General features: G+C 63.1%; 9 protein-coding genes across 9 annotated transcripts; 5 read left to right on the forward strand and 4 right to left on the reverse strand.

Annotated features, from left to right (window-relative positions):
* Positions 1-836: 836 nt before the first annotated feature.
* Positions 837-2,688, reverse strand: LOC62_02G002119 (uncharacterized protein; the record flags this gene model as incomplete). Its single annotated transcript, XM_062768622.1, has 3 exons — positions 837-846; positions 902-2,297; positions 2,445-2,688. 3 exons carry the CDS (start codon positions 2,686-2,688, stop codon positions 837-839), a joined length of 1,650 nt encoding a protein of 549 aa, XP_062624606.1.
* A 1,069-nt stretch (positions 2,689-3,757) lies between these two features.
* Positions 3,758-5,307, reverse strand: LOC62_02G002120 (uncharacterized protein; the record flags this gene model as incomplete). The annotated part of the gene is made up of 3 exons (XM_062768623.1): positions 3,758-4,279; positions 4,323-4,984; positions 5,043-5,307. 3 exons carry the CDS (start codon positions 5,305-5,307, stop codon positions 3,758-3,760), a joined length of 1,449 nt encoding a protein of 482 aa, XP_062624607.1.
* Positions 5,308-7,240: 1,933 nt separating this feature from the next.
* PEP2 (putative vacuolar protease A) lies at positions 7,241-8,655 on the forward strand (the record flags this gene model as incomplete). The annotated part of the gene is made up of 2 exons (XM_062768624.1): positions 7,241-7,841; positions 7,910-8,655. 2 exons carry the CDS (start codon positions 7,241-7,243, stop codon positions 8,653-8,655), a joined length of 1,347 nt encoding a protein of 448 aa, XP_062624608.1.
* A 265-nt stretch (positions 8,656-8,920) lies between these two features.
* ARI1_0 (NADPH-dependent aldehyde reductase ARI1) lies at positions 8,921-10,310 on the forward strand (the record flags this gene model as incomplete). The annotated part of the gene is made up of 7 exons (XM_062768625.1): positions 8,921-8,982; positions 9,037-9,178; positions 9,234-9,415; positions 9,595-9,797; positions 9,842-9,922; positions 9,961-10,058; positions 10,107-10,310. 7 exons carry the CDS (start codon positions 8,921-8,923, stop codon positions 10,308-10,310), a joined length of 972 nt encoding a protein of 323 aa, XP_062624609.1.
* Positions 10,311-11,681: 1,371 nt separating this feature from the next.
* Positions 11,682-13,068, forward strand: LOC62_02G002123 (uncharacterized protein; the record flags this gene model as incomplete). Its single annotated transcript, XM_062768626.1, has 2 exons — positions 11,682-12,329; positions 12,370-13,068. The coding sequence occupies 2 exons, from the start codon at positions 11,682-11,684 to the stop codon at positions 13,066-13,068; spliced, it is 1,347 nt and encodes a 448-aa protein (XP_062624610.1).
* Positions 13,069-14,125: 1,057 nt separating this feature from the next.
* Positions 14,126-15,982, forward strand: CARP (Mucorpepsin; the record flags this gene model as incomplete). The annotated part of the gene is made up of 6 exons (XM_062768627.1): positions 14,126-14,364; positions 14,412-14,471; positions 14,513-14,766; positions 14,807-15,050; positions 15,089-15,481; positions 15,517-15,982. 6 exons carry the CDS (start codon positions 14,126-14,128, stop codon positions 15,980-15,982), a joined length of 1,656 nt encoding a protein of 551 aa, XP_062624611.1.
* Positions 15,983-16,059: 77 nt separating this feature from the next.
* On the reverse strand, positions 16,060-18,153 carry rcm1 (25S rRNA (cytosine-C(5))-methyltransferase rcm1). Its single transcript, XM_062768628.1, has 6 exons — positions 18,091-18,153; positions 17,902-17,922; positions 17,701-17,842; positions 17,627-17,647; positions 16,617-17,570; positions 16,060-16,571 (listed from the first exon to the last, which is right to left on the reverse strand). Exons 3-6 carry the CDS (start codon positions 17,825-17,827, stop codon positions 16,117-16,119), a joined length of 1,557 nt encoding a protein of 518 aa, XP_062624612.1. The 5' UTR covers positions 17,828-17,842; positions 17,902-17,922; positions 18,091-18,153; the 3' UTR covers positions 16,060-16,116.
* Positions 18,154-18,623: 470 nt separating this feature from the next.
* On the forward strand, positions 18,624-23,415 carry VPS10 (Vacuolar protein sorting/targeting protein 10). The gene is made up of 5 exons (XM_062768629.1): positions 18,624-18,945; positions 18,987-20,737; positions 20,782-22,538; positions 22,579-23,095; positions 23,142-23,415. The coding sequence occupies exons 1-5, from the start codon at positions 18,787-18,789 to the stop codon at positions 23,371-23,373; spliced, it is 4,416 nt and encodes a 1,471-aa protein (XP_062624613.1). The 5' UTR covers positions 18,624-18,786; the 3' UTR covers positions 23,374-23,415.
* CAB2 (Phosphopantothenate--cysteine ligase CAB2) lies at positions 23,407-25,318 on the reverse strand. Its single transcript, XM_062768630.1, has 5 exons — positions 24,855-25,318; positions 24,766-24,800; positions 24,693-24,721; positions 24,061-24,434; positions 23,407-24,019 (listed from the first exon to the last, which is right to left on the reverse strand). Exons 1-5 carry the CDS (start codon positions 25,062-25,064, stop codon positions 23,528-23,530), a joined length of 1,140 nt encoding a protein of 379 aa, XP_062624614.1. The 5' UTR covers positions 25,065-25,318; the 3' UTR covers positions 23,407-23,527.
* Between the last annotated feature and the right edge of the window lie 112 nt (positions 25,319-25,430).

Below are 25,430 nucleotides of genomic sequence, written 5' to 3' on the forward strand. Positions count from 1 at the left end.
GAGTACGTCGCGCGTGTAGATCACGCTGTGGTCGTTTTCCAGGAGGACGCACCAGCCAGCGCAGTGTGGGTCGATACCAATAAGCCAACCTGGCACGGATCGTGGGCGCTCGAACGTGTCGAGGTGTTTGACCTTGGCCTTTGCAAGCCGCGCGTACACCTTGGTGCCAAAGGGCTTGAGATTGTCAAAGTGGGGCTTGCGGCCAGTCATGAGCTCGTACGCCGATACGCCGTCATCATTGAGTGATGCCATGTTGATTAAGACGGCGAGGTACTCGGCGGCGTAGTCCCATAGGTCTTCAGGGATGTGCGGTGCGGCGGCAAGGAGGGTGGCGATACCCTCCTTCATGGTGCGGATGGCGCGCTCGGCCACGCTGTTGTTCTCTGGCGTGTAGACAGCGGAGGTCTGGTGATTGATACCCTCCTCGGCGCAGTACTCGGCCATGCCGTCGTTGAGGAACTCCGTTCCCTGGTCCGAGCGGATCCACTTGACCTTGATGCCGGTCTGCCTCTCAATGCGGCGCACGAAACTGCGCACGGCGGCAAGGATGGGGGCTCCAGACTTGCTAGGCAGGGGGATGTACTCCTTGGCTCCAGTGTAGTCTGCTGCCATGCAGAGGAGATACTGGTTGCCACGCTCGCTCGTGTTGGAGATCATGCCGGTGAGGTCCATGTGGATCATCTCACCCTTGGCAGAGCCGCGCATTGAGTGCTGGTCGCGTGGGTGGTTGGTGGACTTGTGCATTGCACAGTGTTGGCAATCACGCAGCCGGTAGTCCGAGTTGGCCAGGGCTTCTGGGTCCACGCCGGTGAGGAGGCCGGCGCGCGCAAGCTCGATCATCTTAGTCTTGCCCATGTGGGCGAGGTGGCGATGGATGGTAAGGACAAAGCCAACGCCGTACTTGGGTTTGGCGGGTTCAGCTTCGTCGTCGCGGACAATGTCCACTGGTGCCACCTGCGCACGCTGAGGGCGCCGGAGTGTCGCCGTGGGGCGCGCGTTGAGGCTGTCGTCCAGCTCGAGGTTGACGGCGCCGTTGCGCATCCAGGTGTCTTCTCCGTCAAAGGTCCAGCCAGCCTCCTTGCAGACGCGCTTGGAGATCATGTTGTGGACAGTGCCGGGGGAGTAGTGCACGTCTGGGATGGTGGCTGATCCGTCACTGGTGGTGATGATGATGTCACCAACCTCATCCGCGGGGATGAGGTAACCAGTGCCGCCCATTTCAAAGTAGGCGGTGCGCTTGAGCGCGCAGATGTTGCTGAGCAGCGTGCGGTCGCCGATGAGTGAGGTGTTGGCTCCTGAGTCGATGAGGAGATGCGCATGCGTGTCCGAGAGGGTGGCAGCAGCTGCCTGTGCCGGTGGCGCGTGGGAGTATGACGACACGAGGTGGTCAGGGATACGCGTGTATGAGGCGATCGACGCGCCGGACTTGTCCTCGCCGTCCTTCTTGGGCTTCTCCTTCTTAGGAGGTGGCGAGTCCTTGGTATTCTCGGCCGTGTGGTACTCCTTCTGGTTGCAATCGTTGGTCATGTGTGAGAAAACGTGGTGGTATGCGCACCAGCGAGGAGGTTTGTTGGAGGTGCCGGTGTCGGTGTCCGTGGTGCGCCCAGTGGTGGCACCGCCACGTCCACGCCCGCGCCCGCGTCCGCGGCCGCGGCCACGGCCAGTGGAGGTACTGGCCTCGTCGGCCTTGTCGTCCTTCTTGTTTGCGCTGGCTGCGACGTGCTTGCCTTCGCGCTCCAAATCGCGTTTAACAGAGTCGATGTACCTGTCGTAGACGCGCGAGATGGTCTCCCATTTGTCGTCTGTGGCCATGCGGCGGATGGTTGCCTCTAGCTCGTGTGGCATGCCGTTGTAGAACATCTGGGCGCGTTCATCCTCTGTGAGAGGAGAGCCCAGGTCGGCGAGCTCGGTGAGCTTCTTGCGAAAGGTCGTCATGTAGGCTTTCTTTTGCTCAAGGTTTGCGTCGGTCTTGACAAAGAGGGTGGCCATGGCTGAGCGGATGCGGATCACCTGCTGCTTGGTGTCCGAAAGGTAGCGCTGTTTGAGGGCCTTGAAGATGTCTGCGGCGTACCACAGATGCTCGTAGTCCGAGATGATGTGGGGCTCGACGGTGCGTAGGAGTGCGCCACGTGCGCCGAGCTCGCGCTTTTGCCACTTGAACCACTCGTCGCGTTCGTCCTTGCTAAGGGCTTCCTCATCGGGTTCTGGCTTGACAGAGTCGCCGTGGAGGAGGGACATGGTGGTGGCTAGGATGACGGAGATGGCTGTCATGTCTACGCCAGTGACCTCTTGTCCTCCTGTGGTTGCTTGGGCGGCTTGTTGTGCGGCCTCTAAAGCGCGCTGCGCCGTTGCTGCCTGAAGACGAGTGATTGTGCCCGAGGTACTTGAGCTGGATGACGCGCCGGTGGTGGGTGGAGTCGGCGTCTTTGAGCGCTCGCGCTCACGGCGTGCCTCTAGAGCAGGGCGAGTGATGAAGGCTGAGCCCTCTGGTAAGGAGGTGCCGGCGTGCTCGAGGCTGTCGCGCGGCGCATTGGGGTTGCGGTAAGGGTCCTTCTCATTGCCGTTGAGCGCGGCGTGAAAGCCCTTTTCGTAGGCGATGGCCTGGAGATCCTTGTGCCACCTCGCAAAGCTGTCAAAGCCTTTGAGTTTGGTGGCCTTGGCTAGGTCGCCGTTACTGTGGTCGCTCATGTTGGTCTCCTCTAGTAGTGGAGGTTGAGCAGTGTGCGTGGGAACGTGGTCACGTGACTGTGGGATGACGGCGATGACGTTGAGTGAACGCCCGGTGGAGGTTGTGTGGAGGGCGTCCAGGGGGCGTGGTAGTGTGAACGTCTCGCACAGGTGCGGCGCCGACGGCGATGGCGAGCTCGCAGTTTTGGGTCTCGTGCGTTGCCGTTAGCGCGCAGACGTTGGGCCGCGCTGGGGGTACACCCTCGCGCAAGAACTGCTACTCTAGCTGCCCTGTGAGCTCGGCTAGGTGGTCCTTGTTGGCCTGGTTGTGTCACCGGTTGACACAGCTCGCTGCCTGGGCGAGGAACGTGTCGCTGGTGGTGATTCTTGCAGTACTGGTGCGTGGAGCTGTCGCCGAGGATGCTGTCGTACTCGTAGACGGCGTCGGAGGTGTTTGACTCTTAATCTGTTGGGTTTTACACGCTAGTAGAGAGAAGAATGGTTGCATAGAAAGATAGTTGCACGCACGCACATGTAGAGCGGCGTCGGCCTGTGGCCAGAATCAATGTTACGTAAGGCTAGAATCCAACAGCGACGCGTGGGACTCAGCCTAAGATCTGCTGTATGGTAAGAGCAGGCCAGCAGTACTGGGAAACAAATAAAAGGGGTTGGTCCGCCTCTTTTTGTTGGGCGTGGGTGTGGGTGCTGGGTGGGGAGGGGCAGCGACGATGCTGTCGTCGGTGTCGCCGCCGGCGGCGGCGGCGGTGACTATTTAATGACATCGCCCACACAACACTTTTGCAACACACACTCTCTCCACGCGCGCGCACACATCCAACACACGCACGCCATACCCATTCCCTCTTGACGCGCTACCAGAGATACACCTCATGCGACTAGAGCACTCTACATCTACGAGACCAGCTCACGACCGCCCAACGCCCAGCGTCTGGGTGGCAACAACAACATCTCGCCGTCGACCCCAACTCACTCAACACCCGCAGCCTCCTCCAACACCCTCCTCCGTCGCTTGGCCGGCCGAGACAGCGGCACTCCCACTCTCGCCGCGCCAGTCCCCTCCTTGATCTCGTCAATGCTTCCCTGCGTAACGCTGTCCTTGTTGACGCCTCGCGTGCCCCACGCGCCGATCTCCGCCGTCCCCTCGTATCCCCACGGCACGAGATCGGACAGGTTGCTCATGTCGCGGTCGGAGGGCAGGTCGAGCGCGAGGGGCAGGAACGGAATCTGCAGTTAGCAGCGACACCCCTGCACAACTCATATCAGGCTTGAGGAAGAAGGCGTTGGGGTGGACGAGTGCCGGGTCCTCATTGTCCGCCTTGCACTCTGGCTTGGTGTCGGGCATCGAGTCCGTCCACAGCGGGTTACACCCCGGCAGCTTGTCGAGCGGGCGGTAGAACCCCACGTCCCTGGCTGTCAGCAACTTCATCCACCTCACGACCCACTCGTCCACGATGCGCCCCTCGAACGCGCAGTTCGTCGCGATCGTGTCGTTCGTAAGCTCGTTCTTGATGGCGCAGTTGGCGCCCCTGTCAGTCGGGTTGTTGTCGCCCGCACACTCCTTGATCATGCGCTCGAGGATATCCTGATCCCACTTATCGTCGTCAGCCAACCCAGCCCCCACTGACACAACTCACGCCGTTGATAAAGTCCGCGTGGAAGGTATACCCCGTCGTGTCGCCGTTGGCGAGCACGAACATGTCGTCGCGCGGGCTCCAGTCCCAGCTGTCGTCGACCATGAAGTCGACCTCGAAGTGGATGGTTGGGTAGTGCACCGGATGGCTGTCGGGGCAGTATTTCCCCGTGCGCGTGTTGTACCGCGACCCTTGGCCAAACTTGCCGTCGACGAGCCCGTCGACCGGAAAAGCCATGTGCGAGAAATGGTCGTCCGAGTCGAGGTCGCGGCTCGCGAGGCCGCACGACGGAAAGTCAATGTCCCAGTGGATCATGGAGCAGCGCTCGGGGTACGTCCGCGCATCAGGAATCAGCGGCTGCGTGTGGAACTGCTCGCGGTGCAGCCCGCAGCGCGACTGGAAGCTGGCCGTCTTTTGTGTCGGCTCGCGATGGCGCCTCATCGCGTCCCCGACCAGCATGCGCAGGCCGGGCGGGAACGGCTCGACCTTGGTCCGCCCGCCGTCGTCGTTCACGTGGTAGTACACCAGTCCCGAGGACAGCAGCGGTATGAGCGTCGCGTTTGGGTGGCGGAAGTAGAGCTGCGGGATCCAGTAGTTTGACTTGTCGGCCTGCGTCGGGACAGTCGAGCACTGCGACGAGACCAGCTCGTTGCCAGATACGTTCCCTGGGCGGCGGGCGTTAGTTAGCACGGTCAAGCGCAACCGCAACTACATAGTGCGTACCGCTGAACTTGGAACCGCCGTATACTACGTGCGCGTGCGACGACAGCCCCCCGGGCGCCACGATGGGGTCGAGGCGAGTGACTACCAACGGGCGGTGGAGGAGGATGAACTCGTTTGCCGCCCAGGCGGCGGGGGTGAGCGCTGCCAGCAGTAGGAGGGCAGTCACGGCGGCGGTGGACATGGCAGTCAGTGTGGGGTTAGTGGGCGTGGCCAGGCCAGTACGCGTCTTTATGAAGTCGGCGGAGCGACCGGCACGTCGTTGCATGAAGTTCGGCAGCGTGAGAAGACCTCGAACTGAAACTGATAAACATAGGAGAGCGTTTCGGCATGCTTGCCCATGTCCGAGCGGAGCGTCCGCGATGCGCACGAGGTAGCCATGAGAAACGATCTCGTCGTCGCGAGGGGGTGGTGCTTGGCAGTGTTGTGACGACAGCAAGAGCATTGCGGAGGGGAGGACAGGAAGTCACAAGGCAGTCACCGTCTCCAGGGGGGCAGGTGGACAACTGTAACAACAAACACCTCTACGATGAGGTCGCCGGGGGTGCAAGCAAGCAAGCAAGCTGGCCGAGGGCCCCCGGACCTATTTCATTCCCGCTGTGAGCGTTGTGCGCCGGCGCAGCTCGTATCGTGGCTGATGCGCTTGGCGCTCCTGCCTCCTGCCGTGTCACCGACCGTCACAGGCACTGCGGTGGGTGAGTCACGGCGCTGGTGCTACGCCTGGGTCGCAGCCAAGGTCCGCCTGGCCTGGCTTGTCTTAGTCGCTTCGGAGGAAGCGTCTCTGAGGAGAGAGACCCTTGGAGGGGTCCGAAGCGAGTGATACCTACACACCTAGCTATACATAGTGAGCCCTCGAGCCCGGGCGGCCGCCACATGGCTACCGTAGGCCCCCACCCACGACGCGCGCCTGCCACCACCACCACCACCACCACCATCGTCCACCTGCATACGACGAGCACGTGCTTGCTCGCTCGCTCGCTCTACCTGCACAGCCGCAGCGCACATGCGCGACGCCATGCGTGCCTCAATAGTCCGGGACGGGTGGTACGGACGGGCGGACGGCGTCCGCCGAGATCAGTGGCTAATAGAGCGAACGAGATAAGGCGGCGTAATCGCCGCCGCCGCTGGCTCCGAACAGCGAGCGAGCGAGCGCAGCGGGCGGGCGCCGTGCGCTTCGCGCGCACACACGAGCGCCAAGCAGTACCACCACCTCAGGTGCATGCAGCAGAGCCCGAGAGATGCTGCCGGTGTGCTGCTGCTCAATGCCGAGTGAGTGCGACGTACCCGCCCGACTGGGCGACGTAGCCGGCCTAGACCGGCCGGGCCTGGCTGGCTGGCTGGCGGGCGTGGCGCAAGGCGGATTGGGGGTGGTCCCTCGTGTGCGCTGCGAGAGTGCAGCGCAGAGCGCGCGCCGCAGCCGAGTGCATGCTGCAAGCATGCACCCCTGGCCATGCAATGTATCGACCTCGCTCGCTCGCCAGCACCACGGCCGCGCATGATGAAGAGCAGAAGCCCCCCCCCCCCCCCCACCGATTGCCCCCAGGCACGACGGCCCAACAAACATTGTGGCAGGCTGATCAGATCCTGCCAGCCGCTGGTCGCGCGCGCGACGGTATCACCTTTGTGCGCGGTGTCGTACGACCACGGCAGGGCGGGGTATGTGCAAGGCCAAGGACGCCCTGGCCCTCGGCTGCTAGCTTGTTCGTGCCCTTAGAATGCACTGTAACTGCCGGCGCGGGGTGCAGCAGGCAGCCCACCCCACCGTTCAAAGTCACCTCCCCCTCTTGGCTGCGATAACGACGCCGTGCTGCAGGTTTTCGAGGACCGCCCTATTCGCAATGTTCCCGGACCGTACGCAGGGCTTCACGCTCCCTCCAGCCTCGAGCATGCCGCACGCAGCAGCACGGCCGAGCAGTGTGCGCTGCGCTCGCTTGACCCCCCCCCCCGTACGTGCCCCACCCCCGGCCGTTGTCACCTCACAACCAACCGATCCGACATGGGCCAATGGACGGCACTTACATTGCGCCAGCCCCCGGTAACCAGGTTCTAGGTTCAGCTATCTTTCAGTGTCGAGCGAGTGATGGAGTCGTGCGTGCATCGTGCTGCGTGCAGTTCATTGCCAGGCGACTGGCTGGTGATGGGTTATAAGTAGCGAGCCGGTGCTTCCTTCTACTCCCCAACTAACGCAGCACCGCAACACGATGTACCCCGCGGCCCTCCTCCTCTCCCTCCTCGCCGCGCTCGCGACCGCCCACGGTGCTGCGCTCCCGCGCACCCCGCGGCCCTCCTCCCTCCAGCTCATCACCCCGCGTACCCCCGACGACGCACCAGCCGACACCCGCACCGCGCTCGACCGCGTGCTCGACGAGGCGCTCAACCAGCAGCTCAAGGCGGCGCAGGCGCTGCCCGCGCACGAGCAGGCACAGCTCCGGCGCCGCGCGGCCGAGCGGGCAGAGGAGCAGGCCGCCGACCTCGCCAAGCGCGACCCCGGCGTCTCGACGTCCCCGCTGTACAACGTCGCAGGGGACATGTCGTACGGCATCGAGATCGCCGTCGGCACCCCGCCACAGACGTTCTGGGTCATGGCCGACACGGGCTCGGGCGACCTGATTCTCTGGGACAAGAACTGTACCGACTGCGGCAGCGCGCCGCGCTTCGACAGCTCCAAGTCCAAGACGTTTGCCGCGTCCCGCCTCTCGCCGGCCCTGCACAACTTTGCGTACGGCAGCGGTAAGGGCCAGGGGTCTTGGGTCTCTGAGACGGTGTCTATTGGCTCGGCGTCGGTGTCGGCGTACAACGTCAGTGAGTAGGCGTGGTGGTGGTAGCAGTGATGGGGTCCGTCGCAGAAAACGTAGCAGCTCACACCACAGCCCTCGTGACGTCTGGTGACATTGCCGCGACCGCCGCGCCCCCGCTGTCCGGCATCGCAGGGTTCTTCCTCAACGGCCACCCGACCGCGCTGTGGAAGGCCATCGCCGACGCCAACGCGTGGACGGACAAGCAGTTCGGCTTCTACCTGAAGCGCAAGAACAGCGACCGGACGTACGGGTCGTCTGCGGACGGCGGCGAGCTGTCCCTTGGGGGCGTCAACACGAGCTACATGGACAGCGACATGGAGTACTACCCGGCCGACGCGAGCGCGTGGTGGCGGCTGGCGCTGCACTCGATCGTCGTCGGCAACGGGACACAGCCCGCGGCGAACATCAGCACGAACAACACGCTTACCATCATGGACACGGGCGCGACGCTCATGTCGCTTCCGTTCCCGTACGCCAAGGCGCTGTACGACGCGATCCCCGGGTCGCAGGTGGCCAAGACCGACTCGAGCGGCAACCCGGCAGCATGGAGCATCCCGTGCAACACGCAGACGCCGGTCGGCTTCAAGTTTGCGGTCGAGTACGCGCGCACATGGTACGTCGCGCCCGCCGACCTCACGCGCGGCCAGGTGTCGGCCAACTCGACGCAGTGCGTCGGCGCCATCGTGCCCGGCGGATCGCAGCTCGGCGCGGCCTTTCTCAAGAACGTCTACTCGGCGTGGAAGTACGACCCGCCCATGATTGGCTTTGCCAAGCTCAAGGACCAGTATAATGTCAACCCGAACGGACCTTATGTGTAGCGAGCGGCGTGTAGGATACGCCTGTAATGTCACTGTATCTGTATTATGAAGCACTGGGCAAGGCAAGGTCGAGTAAGCGAGAGACATGTCGGGCCATTCCATTGTCGTTCTGGCTGATTGGCGAGGCGAGGTAACCGAGCCGACAGGAAATCAGCCTGTCCCGACGTCATGTTTGTCCACGGTTATCGTATAAAGTGGTCACAAACGTCGCAGTAGCCATCTAGAGAGCTGTCAGCGAGCACTCTCCCCCAACGACGACCTCAGCATGCCCGTCCCACCGAAAGGCTCGACAATCCTCGTAACCGGCGCCTCAGGCTACATCGGCTGGTGTGTCTCCTCCCCCTCTTCCCCTCCCAAGCCAGCCCCCTAACACACCCCCAGCCACACGGTCGGCACCCTCCTCGACGCGGGGTACAGAGTGCGCGTGACGACCCGCAGCCTGCCAAAGGCAGAGTATATCCGCTCGCTGTTCCCGTCGCATGCGGGCGCGATCGAGCATGCGATCGTGGAGGAGATGACGGCGGTGGGTCGGCGGCGGCAGCTCCTGGCCAGCGCGAAGCAGCTGACTAACCGCCCAGCCCGGCGCTTACGACGACGCCGTGGCGTCCGTCAGCGGCGTAGTGCACCTCGCCTCGGCGATCCATATCGCCGACAGCACGCTCCCCGCCGACGCGGTGACCGAGGCCGTCGCGGGTGTTACTAACCTCCTCGAGGCGCTGTCACGCAGCCCTGGGACCGTGGCGCGGGTCGTGCAGATGAGGTGAGGTGCAAGCTGCTCTCGGGCGCTGAAGCCAGCTCGGACGTCGCTGTTGAACGCGTGGACGATATGCCGGGGCCCTATGTCGCGACCGAGGCGAGTGAGTAGCCAGCGTTGGCACGGGAAGGCAAAGGTGACGGGCCGCTCGCTGACGCTCGCGGCACAGCCTGGAACACCGACAGCCTCAAGCTCTGCGACGAGCTCGGCGCTGCGACGCCCGCAGCGGACAAGTACGCCGCGCAGAAGACGCGCGCCGAGCAGGCGTTCTGGGCGTCGTTCGAGCAGGCGCAACCAACGCCAAAGTGGGATGGCGTGGCCCTCAACCCTGGGTTCTGCCTTGGCCCCCCGACGCTGTACGGGGGCGGGTTGGACGGGTCGTCGTTGTGTGAGCACCGCTTGCTGTGCCGCTGAGGCTGACCCCCCGCACAGACGTGCTCAAGCCGTTCCTGCGCACGAGCACGCCGGCCGAGCTGGACGAGGCGATCGGCAACTTTGTCGACGTGCGCGATGGTGCGTTGGTTGGCGTTAGGGGCAAGCTGACACCGCAGTGGCGCTCGCCGTGCTCCGCGCGCTTGAGACCCCCTCGGCTGGCGGAGAACGGTACCTCCTCTCCAATGGGCCATTGTTCGGCAACGACATCGCGGTGGTGGGTGATGGTGGTGGAAGAAATGAGGTGCAGCGCTGACTCTACCAGGCCGCGGCGCGTGCGTTCTCGCCTGAGGAGGCGGCGCGGCGCGCACTGACTACGCCGCATGACGCCGCTTGGCGCACTCGGCGCCTCAAGAGCGCCGTCGTGACGGACGGCTCAAAGGCCGCGCGTCAGTTGGGCATACGCTACCGCTCGCTGCAAGAGAGTTTGGCCGACACGTTCGCTGTCGTGCTGAAGGACGAGCTGTAGCGTCGGTTGGGCGGCGACGCGTATGCATTGTTGTATTGATTGGCGCGGCGACGACGTGTTCCTCGCATGCAAGCAAGCAGCAAACACGCGCCGCAAGCCTCCGTTCCTCCGTCGTCGTGTGGGTCGTGCTCTGTGCCTCGGCGTAGTTGGGACGAGTAGACACCGCTGGCCGTGGCGCCGCCAACCAACGTCGATGCATCGTCGCAGCCAGCCAGCGAGCCAAGACCCCCAAAGCCGCATTTACACACTGCGCCTTGGCTCCTTGCTCTTGGCCCCAAACAAGCATGGTCGGGTTAGTCGACGGTCGCCCGCGTTGAAACGAAACACAGGGCAGGGTGCAACAAGTGAGCGTCGCACACCGGGCCGTTGCCGGCGCGGGAGGGAGAGGTCAGGAGAAGGATGGTGATTGATCGACCCGACCCTCACTCACTCACCACCCCACCACCCCCACCAAACCCGCCGCCGCCAACGGTCCGGGGCTCGACGCCACGCCGCGCCGCCCCGCAGCGGCGGCCCGGGGCTCCTCTAGTCATCTGACCTCTGCATGCATGCTCGGCGTGGGCTCGGCGGCTGGTCCGTGTCAACTCTGTCTTGTTGTGGGCCGAGAGAGCCGAAGCCTGCGCCGAATGGGAGGCGAGGTGAATGCAACGTCGCGTCGAGCGGTGATTTCCCGGTTCGCGTCACGGCACACACGGTTCCTGTCTCGCTCCCTCTCTCCTCCTGCTTCCTTCCTCCTGTCCTGCTGACTGCCGCAAGGCACAATTAAGATTTCGACGCTTCCACTGCAAGGGCAACGACGCGCCCTCAAGCACGATCGCACACAAACTCGGCCGGCCCGCACACTCGCTGCATGCTGCGCGCGCGGCCCGCGATCCCCGGCGCTTGTGCTTGTCGGTGTGTGTGCGTACACACACACGCTCGACGCCCATTCCCCCCTCCCCTCCCCTTGCTGGCCGAACCTCGCTCGTTGCCGCACGCGCCGTCCCCCTCCGCCGTGCCGCCGAGCCGCCGGACCGCAGCCCCCGCGCCGTGTCAGCTACTTTGCCAGGCTGGAATGTCGCATCCGCAGGGGGGCACGCTGGAAATACTTGCGCCTGGGTGCTTGCTCCCACGGACGAAACACACTGCCTGGTAGGTAGGAAACCTGGCTGGCAGGAACATGGGCCTCTTGCGAGTCACTGCCTTGGCTGGCTTAAGCTTAAGAAGACGCGCGGGCACACTCTCTTCGCTTTGTTGTTGTGTGCGCATCGCCCCCCAGCGCTCAGACTCACCGCTTGTTTGCTTTCCTCACGCACACTCGTTCTTAAGCCACGCTCTTTGCCCCCCTCCGTCCCCTCTCCCCGTCGCCCTCCCTCCTCTTGCTCACACACCATGGTCGCCCTCGGTGCCATCGTCACCCTCGTCCTCGCGCTTCCCGCTCTTGCGGCCCCCACCGCCCGCGGCAAGCCCGCCAAGTGCCCCGAGGTGGCGCCACCGACCGTCGTGCTCGACGGCAACCGCCTCCTCGCGACCAAGAAGGAGGTTATCGGCCTCACGCTCAAGTGCAACAACGGCAACGGCAACGGTAACGGCAATGGCAACTGCAAGAACAAGCCCGACCCCAAGGGCCTCGTCCCCGAGCTGAGCCACCTCGTCTCGCAGGCCAACAGCTGGCTGCCCCGCGGCCCGTGGACCGTGACCGCCAAGACGATGGACGTGCCCGGCGGCACCAAGAACGACTATGCGTCCCAGGCGCCATACTGGTGGGCGAGCAACTGGCAGAACCCCTCGACCGGCAACAAGTGCCCATACATCCAGCGCGACGGCATCCGTAACCCCGAGGTCGACAACTACACCGACCGCCTCGACGGCGTGCGCATGATGACCGCCTCGTACCAGCTTGCCCTGGCCTGGTGGTACACCGAGGACGCCAAGTACCGCCAGAAGGCGGGAGAGGTGCTCCGCGAGTGGTTCGTCAAGCCCGAGACGGCCATGACCCCCAACCTTGCGCACGCGCAGATCATCCCCTGCAAGAACAACGTGAGTTGGCGGATAAACAAACCAAGACTGACTCGCCCAGGGTCGTGCCATCGGCATCATCGACTTTTCCCAGCAGTACACTGCCGTGCTTGACGCCGCGGCCATCCTCGGCACCAAGAAGGACGCTGCGTGGAGCCAAGCCGACGAGGACGCCTTCAAGGCGTGGAACGCGGCTTACCTCACGTGGCTCACCGACTCTGCGTTCGGCAAGGAGGAGCTCGCTGCCAAGAACAACCACGGCACCTTTGCTGGTATGCAGATTGCCGGTATTGCCTCCTTCCTCGGAAAGTACGACCTCGCGCGCCAGGCTCTCAACGACCAGCTCCCCCGTATGGATCTGTACATCTCGGCCAACGGCAGCCAGCCGCTCGAGACGATCCGCCCCACGTCGTTCCACTACTCGACGTTCACGCTCATCGCCTACACCCGCATGGCGCTCATCGGCGCCAACAAGAAGGTCAATGTCGACGTCTGGGGCCACAAGACGCCCAACGGTGCCGGCATCGCCAAGGCCATCGAGTACATCATCCCTGCTGCCGTCGACGGCCAGTCCAAGTGGCCCCACCAGGAGACGCACTTTGACCGCTTCGCCGCGTACGACATTGTCAACTACGCCGCCGACCAGGGCCTCCAGGCTGCCAAGGCCGCTGTGAGCAAGCTCGAGCAGCCCCCCGGAGGCGGTCTCTGGCAGCTCCGCCCTGCACCCGAGCAGCTCGACTCGATTGTCGGCGTCCTCTAAGCGAGTCGGCGCCCTCTAAGCCGAGGGTATCGAAATCGAACATGTCTATCTGAAAGTATCTACTGCCTATCTAACATGGATATTGAATGCAGGTCATTTTGCTGGGATGTGGTGGAAGTGGTGGCCAGGGAGGGGATGGCGGGGCAAGGGATTGACGAAGAGCAAAGCCCGGGCTGGCTGAGAAGGCTGAGCAGGCTGAGCGGGCTGAGCAAAGGCCGAGCCCAGCTCGGACTCTGGACTCTGGTCGCGCGACCTGACCTCGTGAGTGTACCGCGACGCGTCGCGAGAAGCCATGGAGGGACCACGCACGCAGATGTACGCATTGACCTGGCCCACGTTCCCTGCTCGTTACACATGGTGAGTGCCACACGGTGCTTCTGCCATCCCGGTGTATGCACCTCGACATCGAGAAGGATACTTTCAGCACCCTCAATACGGTGATGACGCAACGCGAATAGCACTAAATGAATTGCCCCTGCAGTTTCAGCCACAAGGTTGCCTTCTTTGACGCGAACGAGCGCCACCGCCATCAAAAGGCAGGCTGCATTGTTTGACAATGCGCGAATGTCGAGTGAAGCTGCCCACTGTTGTTGGTGCTCGACGCGACGGCAGCGAGCACGCTCAAGAGGAGGATGCATGCGACGTGCGCCACGCCGACGCCGAGGCGGATACCGACGCGCCGGCACGCGCGCGTGCGACTCCCACGCTGCTCTGTCCCGAGATCATCCCGCCAAGCTCCGGCGGTTGTCGTCAAGTCGACTGGGGCGCACCCCCGAACCAAACCAAAAGTCGACCAACCCTGCAGGTCGCATTCTTCTTAGCGGCTAGAGCTGGTGCTAGCTGCGAGCGAGCTGATGCTACTAAAAGAAAACAGTCACTACAGCTGCTGCCTTGTGCTTGCTTCTCTTCTCTTCTCTCTCAACTCTCTCTCCATTGTTCATCCACGTTCCTTCCATTGTCGCGACAGGAAGTGCCAGCCCCAGCCTGCTGTCCCCGCTCCCTTATTATCCCGTCGCTCGCTGCTCGACCCAGCTCTGTTCCTACCACCACCACGACCATGCCCCTCCTCTCGCTCGCGCTACTGGCGACCGTAGCGCTCGCTGCGCCGACCGCTGAGCGCCGCGGCGGCCTCATCACCATCCCGCTTGCGAAGAGCGCGCCGTCGTTCGCGCACCACGCTGCGCGCGGGCTCGATATCGAGGGACTGCATGTGCGCACGCGCTTGCGCGATGCTGGACTCCTGAGCCGCGGCGACCTCATCGCTCTCGAGCGCGACCTCGCGTCCCAGCGCCAGAGGTGCGTTGTGGCCTGTTGTGGAAACTGGTCGCTGACTCTCTCTACAGCAGCTCCGCCCTCTACGACTACCGCCGCGACATGAGCTACTCGGTCAACGTGACCCTTGGGTGAGTGGCGGTGATTGTGCGAACCCATCTGACGACGACAGTACCCCGCCGCAGCCGTTCCGCCTCACGGTCGACACGGGCTCGCCCAATGTCATTGTCTACGGCAAGAACTGCACCGAGGGGTGCGGGACCGACGCGACGCCCAAGTTTGACTACGACGCCTCGACCTCGCTCATCAACTCGAGCGTCACGCCGAACCCTACGCAGTTCTACTACCAAGCTGGCCGCGCCACGGCCCACTGGGTGACCGACACGCTCGTGCTTGGCGGGGCTACCGCGGACAAGTTTGACTTTGGTGGGTGTGCCTTGTCTCCCACGCGATGCTAACCCATCAGCGTACGCGTCTGACGGCACCATGTCGGCTACGTCTACGAACGAGGTGTCGGGCATCCTCGGCATGGCATACCAGCGCGACACGACCAAGCCGCTGCCCCTCCCGCAGAAGTGGGCGACCACGGGCGCCTGGGACACGAAGGAGTTTGGACTGTACCTCAAGCGCAACGGCGGAAACCAGGCCGACTTCCTGTACACTGACCGCATCAACGGTGGCACCGAGGACGGCGGCGAGCTGGCCCTGGGGTGAGCTATCAGATGTTTGAGACCGTAGCTTACGACAGTGGCCTCAACACGGAGTACATTGACGGCGAGGTCGAGTGGCATGACATTGTGCCCGACGGCCTGTGGTGGCAGATCCCGATCAACGGGTTCGCCGTGAACGGCGTCGACGTCCCCATCCGCGCCAACCAGAGCGTCATGATCGACTCGGCCACCACGTTCCTCTCGATGCCGTCGGACGCCGCGATCGCATTCTACAAGGCCATCCCGGGCTCGGCGCCCGTCAACGGCTCGTTAGGCCACTGGACCGTGCCGTGCAACACGACCGCTGTCGTTGGCTTCAAGTTTGGCGACGGTTCAGGCCAGGCGTTCGAGATGCATAGCGGCGACCTTATCCGCGGACACATGCCGGCGCCCAACGAGGACCAGTGCAAGGGCATCGTGCTGGCTCGGGGGTGAGTAAATCCTTGCCTGTTTAGCTAACCCCCAGCGGCTGGATCTTTGGCGCTGCGTTCCTCAAGAACGTGTACAATGCTCACCGCTACGACCCGCCCCAGCTCGGCTTTGCGCAGCTCAAGCCCGAGTACAACGTCAATCGCGACGGCTACGGCGTGACGGGCGGTCCGTCGCCTACGCCCTCGTCGTCGTCGTCGGCCTCGTCGACGCCCGTGTCCTCGTCGACGCAGGTGTCCTCCTCCACCACGGCCTCGCCGACGACCGAGCCCTCCACGCCGTCGAGCTCTGAGCCGGCGCCGTCCAGCACGACCTCGTCGGAGGCGCCGACGCTAACTGGCCCCAATAACGGACAGGACGGACAGGACGGTCAAGACGGCCAAGACGGACAGGACGGCCAAGATGGCCAGGACGGTCAGGATGGCCAGGACGGCCAGGATGGCCAGGACGGCCAGGACGGTCAGGATGGCCAGCCCGGTGCCGACGGCGCCGACGGCCAGTAGCAAGCCCCAACCCAACCACAGAACACTGAACATTATTACCACCATTGTACCCACCCACCCTCATTGCACATGGACACTGCACTAGGACATTGTACATCCCACTCTCATTCATGTACACATGTCACCTAGCCTGCCTACTTTGCCGCTTTCCGGCGCTTCTTCTGCAGCTGCTTCTTGCGACGGGCGCGGTCGAGCTGAGCGGCGGTTTTGGCCTTTGGCGTGGCGGCGGCGGCCGTGCCGTCCCCGTCGTCCTCTTCGTCCGCCTCCTCATCCGCCTCAGCCACCTCCTCCTCTCGCGCTCGCTTCGTCCCCTTGGCCTTGGCCTTGACCTCCTCCCCAGCGTCCACACGCACAAAGCACGACACGAAAAACCCGTTCGTCTTGTCCTCGGGCAAGCAGCGGATCACGCTGTCGGCGGCGTCGCCCAGCTCCTCGACGAGCCCGCGGCGCTCCCAGCTCGGCAGGACCCACTCGCGCGGCGCGAGCTTCCACTTGCCCTTACCCGATGCAAGCGCCTTCGCGACGACGCGCTCGTCCTCTTCCGCGTGGATCGAGCAGGTCGAGTAGACGACGCGGCGGACGGCCGGGACTGGGGGATCGTTAGCGGGTGAAGGTACGGCATGGTATCACCCACATCGGAAGGCGTGCTGGATCATCTGGAGCTGGAACGCCGCGAGCTTCTCGAGCCGCTCGGCCTGCTCGTCGTCCTCTGCCTCGTCGGCGTCGACGAGGTAGTCGAGCCTATTGACGATGCCCGAGCCCGAGCAGCTCGGGTCGAGGAGGATCCGCGTCACGTTGGGGTAGTCGGCGGGATTCGTCTCTGTAAAGTCGCCGCGGGTCGCCTTGACGTTGCCGCACTCGGCCTTTTGCAGCATGTTGCACAGCGTCTGGTACCGCTTGGGGCTGCGCTCGAAGGCGTACAGTGTGCCCTCGGCGCCCATGAGCGCGGACATGTAGCTCGTCTTGTTGCCCGGCGCGGCTGTCGCGTCGATGCACTCGCCCTCGGCGGGGTCCCAGCCGTCCATGACGACATAGGCGGGGAAGCAACTCGCCTTGTCCTGCAGGATCACCGCGCCCGACTCGTACCACTTGTCGCCGACCCACCAGGTCGAGCTGGCGGGGAACACGAGCAGGTGCTCGGTGAGGTGGGGGTCCATGAAGTACGACTTGTCCGGGACGGGGTACACGGGCGTGTCGAGGCGGCTGAAGCCCTTGGCCGCGAGGTGCGCGTGCAAGGCCGAGAGGGAGAAGTCGTCGGCGCGCGAGAGCTCAATGTTCGGGTTCCAGCGGGCGTAGCGCGCCTCGACGGTCGACGACGCCGCCTTGCCGAGCTCGCGCACGCTGCTCTTGCCCGCCTTGATCTGCAGCCGGACGAGTTCAGCCTTGAGGCGCGCACCGTGCCGCAGCACCGCCTCCTTCGGCGGCCACTTGTCGCTCGCCTCGATCTTGCCCTTGGGCGAGAAGAGCAGGTCGTGCAGCAGGACAAGGAGGAGGTTGGCCGACGACGGCGTGCCCTTGGAGCGGAACGTCTCGCGCTCGAGCTTGGTGAGCGGGACCGTCGTGAGGAGCTGCTTGAGCACGTCGCGGTCTGGGGGGTCAGTGGGCTGGGGCGAGATAGCCGGTCAAACCAGCCAGTCGGCTTACATTTCAGCGTCTCGATGATGACTGATAAGCAAGTCAGTGGTCTGTGCGACAGTCGGCGCGCAGCGTCCACTCACGCGCAAGGATGCGTTTAGACTCGCCCGCGCTGCCGTTCACCTTGGCGGCCGCGAGCGAGCCCTTGACGCTGCCCTGGTGCTTGTCGAGGTGGTCGAGCGCGAGCGCTGCCGAGCGGTAGAAGTTCATCGCGCGTACGTCTGTCTGCAGCAGAAGGGCCAAGGTTTAGTATATGCATAGTGCAGCTATGGAAGGGGGCATACCTTGTCCCGACGTATGTGGGCCTGCGCGTAATGTCAGCGCAGCTCGGTGCAAGGCGAGGCAAGACAAGGAAGGAAGGAGGTATCAGGTTCGTTGAAAGGTGTCTCCACAAGGTGGTCGGACAATGTAGATAAGTTGAAAGCATCATGTTGGTGGACGGGGGGGAGAGGGGGGTCAGAGCGCGTACTCACCGTCTGTGATGCGATTCCGAGCGTCGTCGTCGTCGTCGTCGATGAGTCGAGGACGAGGAAGAGGCAGAAAGTGAACAAGAAGTTGAGCCAGAGGAGATATCAAGCAGCGTATCTCGCCCAATAATTTCGGAAAGCAAGAACGGGTGCGAGATGGGTTATATGGGCGGGCGGTTTAACTTTTGACACGTGAAACCCACGCACGGGCATCTCAGGGTAACTATGCCTTGTGTCAGGAATGCTATTGATTTGCGCGCGCCAGGCAGGCAGCCGTCTGCCGCCCCGCGCCCGGCGTAGAGCGCGCGCCAGTCCCAATCTGGCCAGGGACATTTATCATTGAGGGGGTGCAGCCACGACACGCAACGCAACGCAACGCAACGGACAGAACGAGCCGCGAGCCAGCCGACCGACCGACCGACCGACCAGTGCGGCGACGTGACGACGGCCACCAACTTAGCTTGACCGCGCTTGCGTGTCAATCGTCCACCACCACTTTAGATAGCCACCATTAACGCGGTGCGAGACACTTGACACGTCTTACACGTCGCAACATTCTCCACCCACAAGGGCTCACCCACACCTCACACGCGCGCACACCGCACCGCACTGCCCTCCACTTGGCTCGTCATCACCCAGCTCATCGCATCGCACCCACCACCAACCAGCTCATCACGCCGCGCTCCGCGCCCCGCGTCCACCATGGTCCTCCTACGCCGTGGACCGCGCGCAATGGCCAGCTGGCTGCTCGTCGTCGCCGGCCTGGCTCTGCTGTCGGTCGCTGCGGCCGCAGACCCAGACGTCGCCATCACGCGCTTCGCAAACCTCCCAAGCAAGCTCTTCTACTTTGAAGACTCGACGGTAGGTCTTGTGACGCCGCCTGCGCAGCTAACAACCCGCAGCACGTCCTGATGCACGACGATGTCAGACATACAGTGTGGCACTCGGCCGACGAGGGCAAGAGCTGGAAAGAGGTCGAGGACCTGGAAAAGATCCACCGCCTCATCGACCACCCGCACAACAAGGAGATGGCGTTCGCTCTCGGCTCCAAGGAGAAGCACTACGTGACGTACAACCAGGGCCAGACCTGGCAGACGTTTGAGACGCCCGCACCGCCATCGATGTCGAGCGCGCCGCTCTCGTTCCACGCCACGCACCACGACTGGATCCTCTTCCAGGGCCTCGTGTGCGAGAACACGGGCAAGAGCAAGTGGGGCGGAGGGAAGAAGTGCTGGGACGAGACGTACTACAGCAAGGACGCGTTCCGGTCAAAGCCAGAGCTGCTCCTCGCCCAGACGTCCCAGTGCACTTTCGCCCGCTCGTCCAAGTTTGTCCACGGCGCCAAGGAGGAGGAGATTCTGTGTATCGCGTTCGACTCCAAGTCGACCTCGGAGCACCGGATCTCCGACAGCCGCCTCTTCCGCTCGTCAGACTGGTTCGAGACCAAGGAGTATGTCGACCTCGGACTCGGCAAGCGTGCGCGCGGCGTCGTCGGCCTCGGCGTCGTTTCCAAGTTCTTGGTCGTCGCCATGCGCGGCTCGCACGGCTCAGAGGTGGCTCGCGCAGCGTCCGACCCCATGGAGCTCTACGTCAGCACGGACGCGATCAAGTGGCACAAGGCTCAGTTCCCTCACTCGGCGATGCCCAGCCTCGTCGAGAACGCGTACACTGTCGTTGAATCGACAACCCACTCGATCGCCGTCGACATTCTGACTACTCCCGGCGCTCAGATCGGCACCCTCTTCGTGTCCTCTGGTGAGGGCAAGTACTTTGTCGAGTCGCTGCCCGACACGAACCGCAACGATAACGGCATCGTCGACTTTGAGCACCTCCAGGGCATTGAGGGCGTCGGCATTGCCAACGTCGTGTCCAACCGCGAGCGCGTCGTGGCGTCCAGGGAGCGCAAGAAGCTCACCAGCCACATCACATACGACGACGGCTCCAACTGGCGCCGGCTCAAGGCGCCAGCCAAGAAGCTCGATGGCGGCTCGTGGGACTGCGACACCTCCGACCTGACCAAGTGCTCCCTCCATGTGCATGCCGTGACGGTGCCCCACAACCTCGGCTCCGTCTTCTCATCCACCGCCCCCGGCTTTGTTATGGCTGTCGGCTCTGTTGGCGAGCACCTCCTGCCCTACGCTGAATGTGACACGTTCCTCTCGACCGATGCTGGTGTCTCGTGGAAGATGGTCCGCGAGGGAGCCCACAAGTACGAGTTTGGCGACCTTGGCAGCGTGCTTGTGCTCGTCGACGACGAGCAGTCGACCGACCACGTCCTCTACTCGTATGACGGCGGTGCCACCTGGGACAAGCTCGACATTGGTATCAGCGTCCGTGCTACTCTTCTGACCACCATCCCCGACTCGACGTCCCAAAAGTTCCTCCTCCTCGGTGTCGCCCATCGCCAGTCGTCCAAGGAAGGCCGATACGCCATGGTTTTCCTCGACTTTGCTGGCCTCCAGACCCGACAGTGCAAGGACGGCGACTTTGAGAAGTGGTACGCCCGCTCGAGCGAGGACTCGGAGTGCCTCATGGGCCAGAAGCTTTGGTACGAGCGCCGCAAGCTCGACGCCAAGTGCTACGTCGGCAACAAGTTCCAGGACCCTGTCGGCCACTCAGACAAGTGCAAGTGCACGGATGAGGACTATGAATGGTAGGTCTCAAGCAGAAGGGATTGCATTGCTGACTCCCTCCCAGCGACTTCAACTACGTTCGCCAGGACGGCAAGTGTGTCGCCGTTGGTCCCGAGAAGCTGCCGGAGGGTGCATGCCTCAACAACGAGGACTACTACGAGGGTTCGTCGGGCTACCGCCTCATCCCTGGAAACGTGTGCGAGGGCGGCAGTGAGAAGGACAAGAAGATCCGCAAGCCCTGCAAGGAGTCTCGTCCAAATGAAGGCGAGGTCTCGCACGTCGTTCACGAGTTCAAGTCGGGTGTGCTCCGCCACAACTACTTTTCAAAGTCCAAGACTATTCTCCTCCACCTCCAGGACGGAACCGTCTGGCAGTCGAGCAACGAGGGGTACTCTTGGGCGCAGCTCCAGAAGGGCAAGACCTTCCTGTCCATTCTCATGCACCCCTACGACGACCAGCGCGCATACCTCCTGACTACTGGGCGCGACATTTACTACACCAAGGACACGGGTCGTTCCTGGAGCTGGATGACCGCCCCTGCAGACGCCAACCCGCTGCAGATTACCCTCCTCGACTTCCACCCCACAAAGTCGGACTGGCTCATCTACACCGGCTCGTTCGACTGCGACGACACCATGTCCCAGAACTGCCGCGCGGCGGCCTACTACTCGACCAACCACGGCTACTCGTGGAGCAAGATGGAGGAGTACGTTCGCAACTGCCAGTGGGCACGCGACGAGAAGCTCAAGATCAACGAGCGGTTGGTCATCTGCGAGTCGTACAAGAACAAGAAGGGCACTCAGCGCCAGACGGACGGCAACCCCTTACAGCTCATTGCCGGTGACAACTACTACTCGAACAAGAAGGTTCTCTTCGATGCTGTCGTGGGTTTCACGACCTTTGACGAGTATCTCGTCGTTGCCGAGCTTAAACAGGAGACGAACACACTGGCCCTTCAAGTGTCTCTTGACGGCACGCACTTCTCTGAGGGACAGTTCCCTCCCGGCATGAAGATCGACAACCACGCGTACACCATCCTCGAGAGCAACACCGACTCGCTCTTTCTGCACATGACCATGAGCAGCGAAGCGCATCTTGAATGGGGCACCATCTTCAAGTCCAATTCGAACGGCACGTACTTCAGCATGTCGATCGAGGACGTCAACCGCGACAGGAAGGGCTTTGCCGACTTTGAGAAGATGATTGGTCTTGACGGCATCGCCATGGTCAACATTGTCTCCAACCGCAAGACTGCGGCCACGGAAGGCAGCAAGAAGTACCAGACGAGGATCACCCACAATGACGGTGGTACTTGGAAGCCCATGCCACCTCCTGACCGCGACTCGCTGGGCCAGAAGTATGACTGCACCAAGAGCTCATGCGCGCTTCACCTCCACTCCTACACTGAGCGCCGCGACCCCAAGGCAACGTACAGCAGTCCTTCGGCTATTGGCCTCATGATCGGTGTCGGTAACGTCGGCGAGGATCTTGCCGAGTACAAGGAAAGCGACGTCTTCCTTACCCGAGACGGCGGTTTCCACTGGGAAGAGATCCGCAAGGATGCTCACCTGTGGGAGTATGGCGACTCTGGCTCAATCATTATTCTCGCCAACGACGAAGAGCCTGTGGACCATGTCCTCTACACCACGGACGAGGGCCTGACGTGGCACACCTATGCGTTTGACGAGAAGATCCGCGTCTCCTCGCTTCAGACAGTTCCCGAGGACACTTCGCGACGATTCTTCCTCATTGGCAAGAAGACGGGCCACGAGGGCAGCATCCTGGTGCACCTCGACTTCTCCAGGGTTACCCCGAGGCAATGTAAGTGGCACCGGCCCGTGTATGGCTAACCACCCCACAGGCGAGCTCAAGGTCGACGACCCCAACCACGACGACTTCGAACTCTGGAGCCCGAGCCAGAACCGTGACGAGCAGTGCCTGTTTGGCCGCCAGACCCTCTACCACCGCCGCATTCGTGACAAGGACTGTTACATTGGCGACCAGAAGTGGGATGAGACGGCCACCATCAAGCGTAACTGCACCTGCACCGACACCGACTTTGAGTGCGAGTTCAACTATGTCCGCAAGGGCGAGAAGTGTGTCCTCGTAGAGGGCGCGCAGCCGCTGTCCATCAACACGCTTGAGGAGCAGTGTGTGGGTGACGCACAGTACTGGTACGAGCGGACCGAGTACCGCAAGATCCCATACTCGTCGTGTGACGGTGGCGAGCGCATCGACCGAGGCAAGCGCCACGAGTGCCCCGGCCTCATCAACCGGAGCGGGCTTGGCGCCTTCTTCTGGGGCTCGCTCGCCATTCTGCCGTTCATGTGCGCGGGCGTCGCAGGATGGTGGTATGTCACCAAGGGCAGCCGACCAGGGTACGTTGAGCACCGACTGGTTGAATTCACAGCTAACACCTCCCAGCGCCATTCGCCTCGGCGAGCACCGTGCCTATGGCGGCGGCGATGCGACCTCGGGCGCGCTCGCTGTCCTTGCCTCTGTACCCTTCTTCCTCATCGGTGTTGTGGCCGCCGGATGGTCTGCCGTCGAGCGCCGCCTGCCGTTCATCGAGGGCCTGTTCACACGGCGCCCCGCGTACCGCAGCGTCCCAATCGACGAGGACGCTGAAATTCTTGGGACTTATGAGGACGATTAGGTTATCTCTCTGTGTCGTAGTCTTGAAAAACCGCCTGTAGCATTGCATTCATGCATCAGTCTCGTCTAGCGGGCGCGCGACGGCGCTGTCCCCAAGTGCTTTTGATTATCTAGATTGGTGAAGATCCCCGGGATTCTATACACTGCGCCATCCCCTACTTGGCCCCGCCGTCGATCCACTCCTGGTGGCGCTTGAGCAGCTCGTCAATGATGAACTCTTCAATCTCGGCCTCGGGGCGGTTAGGCGCGAGCTGGTTGAGGTGGAGCCACGTCTCGGAGAAGACCTCCTTCTTCTTCTTGAGATCACGGCGGAAGGCAGGGCCGCCCTCGGCGTCCGAGTCGGCCAGGGGCGGGGTCTCGGCGCCCCTGATCCTGTCGTCGCCGACGCTCTTCTGGCGCATCTTGCGCTCGACAAACACCACCTCTTGCTTGCGCTTGTGCAGTTCATTGCCGATGACCAGCTGGTGGCCGTAGCGGCTGAGCGCGGCGCGCGCCTTGGGGATGAGCAGGTCCTCGTCGGTTTCCAGCTTGAAGGACACGATGTAGCCCTCTGGCGTCCACTCCTGCACGAGCGGTCGGAGGACCTTGGGCACCTGGTCCATCTCGAGGGACAGGGAGCCCTTTACCGACTGGATCTTGTGCTCGGCCTGGCGCGGTGATCAGCTTGGCGCCAGCTCGTGGCACTCACAACGCGGTCTTCGGGGAGGAAGAAGTCGGACACGGCGGCGGCGAGGTAGAACATGCCCCTCCGCTCAAGCGGCGCCATGACCCCCGTCGCCGCGCGCAGGAGCCACAGGTAGTCGTTGATCGTCTGGAACTCGACGCTAAGGATCGTGCCCTCGGCCTGCGCCTTGTTGTACGCGCGCAGGATGGGCAGCAGCTTGGCCGCCTGCGGCTCGGCCACGCCGATGCTGTCCCCCGTGATGGTGAGCAGGTCGAGGAACGGGTTCAGGCTGTGGCTGTAGTGTCTCGAGAAGGGGCGCAGCGAGTGCGTCCGGTGCAGGAAGAGCACGGCGTAGCCCCGTGCGAGGAAGTACTCTGCCGACGTGGCGCCGCGCGTGCCTGTTGTGTGAGCGGTGTGTGTGAGTGAGCGGGGTAAGGCTGAGGAGCAGGGCAAAGGACCGGGGAGGCGGATGTGGCGCGAGCGAGCGACACGTTGGGCAACGTGCACTTGCCACTCGGCACGCCGAAGCAACCCAGCTCGCCATCACTCGCGCCATCAGCCTACCTGGCCACAACGTGCACACCGCACAGACGGAAGACCCGACCCTCCTTTGCCCCACATCTGAGATCTCGCCCGTGCATCGCGCCTCGACTCACCCGCTGAAAAGTTGTCAAGGAAGCGGACGCTGGGAGGTGAGTTGGCTTCTTTGGCCCAGGCAACACAACTCACGTATTTGCCTCGAGGGGAACGGTAGTGCCGCCGCTCTGCGTGGTCAGTGCCGGCTTGGGGAGATGTACCGGCTAGCCAGCGCGACTCACGGTAACCAGCACGACCTTCTTCCCCTCCACATCCGCCCACTTGTTCACCCATGCGCGCATCGCCGCCGTCTTCTCCTTGAGGTTGGCGGGCGGGTGCTGCGTCTGGAAGTAGTCGTCGGTCGTGAACTCGCGCTGCGGGGTGGGGGTGTGCGCAGCAGCTGGCGCTGGCACCGGCGCAGCAGCGGGCGCGGGGTCGGCGCTGCCCGTCATGGTGTGTGTTGTCGATGTTATTGTTGTAATTGTTCGAGTCGAGTTAGTCGTCGAAGACGTCAAGAGTCAATCGTCAGAGTGGGGAATGACCCGGGTATGCAAGCCGGATGGCACGATTGGGCCGGTGGGGTGGGGGTGGAGGGTGTACGGAGGTATTCCCACGTGGCTTCCATTTGGCGATCTGGCCCCAGGCCTGGCCGGTTCCGGCGCGGGGAGGGGGAGAGCAAGGAAGAGATTCAAGTGGAGAGACGAGGATGACTGACATTACAGCACGGAAAGAACTCGATCCCGACAACCATCAACTCACATCCTGCACATCGCTCTCGCGCACCCCCGTGTTGTCTACTTACCCAACACACCGCCGCG

This window comes from Vanrija pseudolonga, chromosome 2 (assembly GCF_020906515.1).
Source record: "Vanrija pseudolonga chromosome 2, complete sequence".
Classification (NCBI taxonomy): domain Eukaryota; kingdom Fungi; phylum Basidiomycota; class Tremellomycetes; order Trichosporonales; family Trichosporonaceae; genus Vanrija; species Vanrija pseudolonga.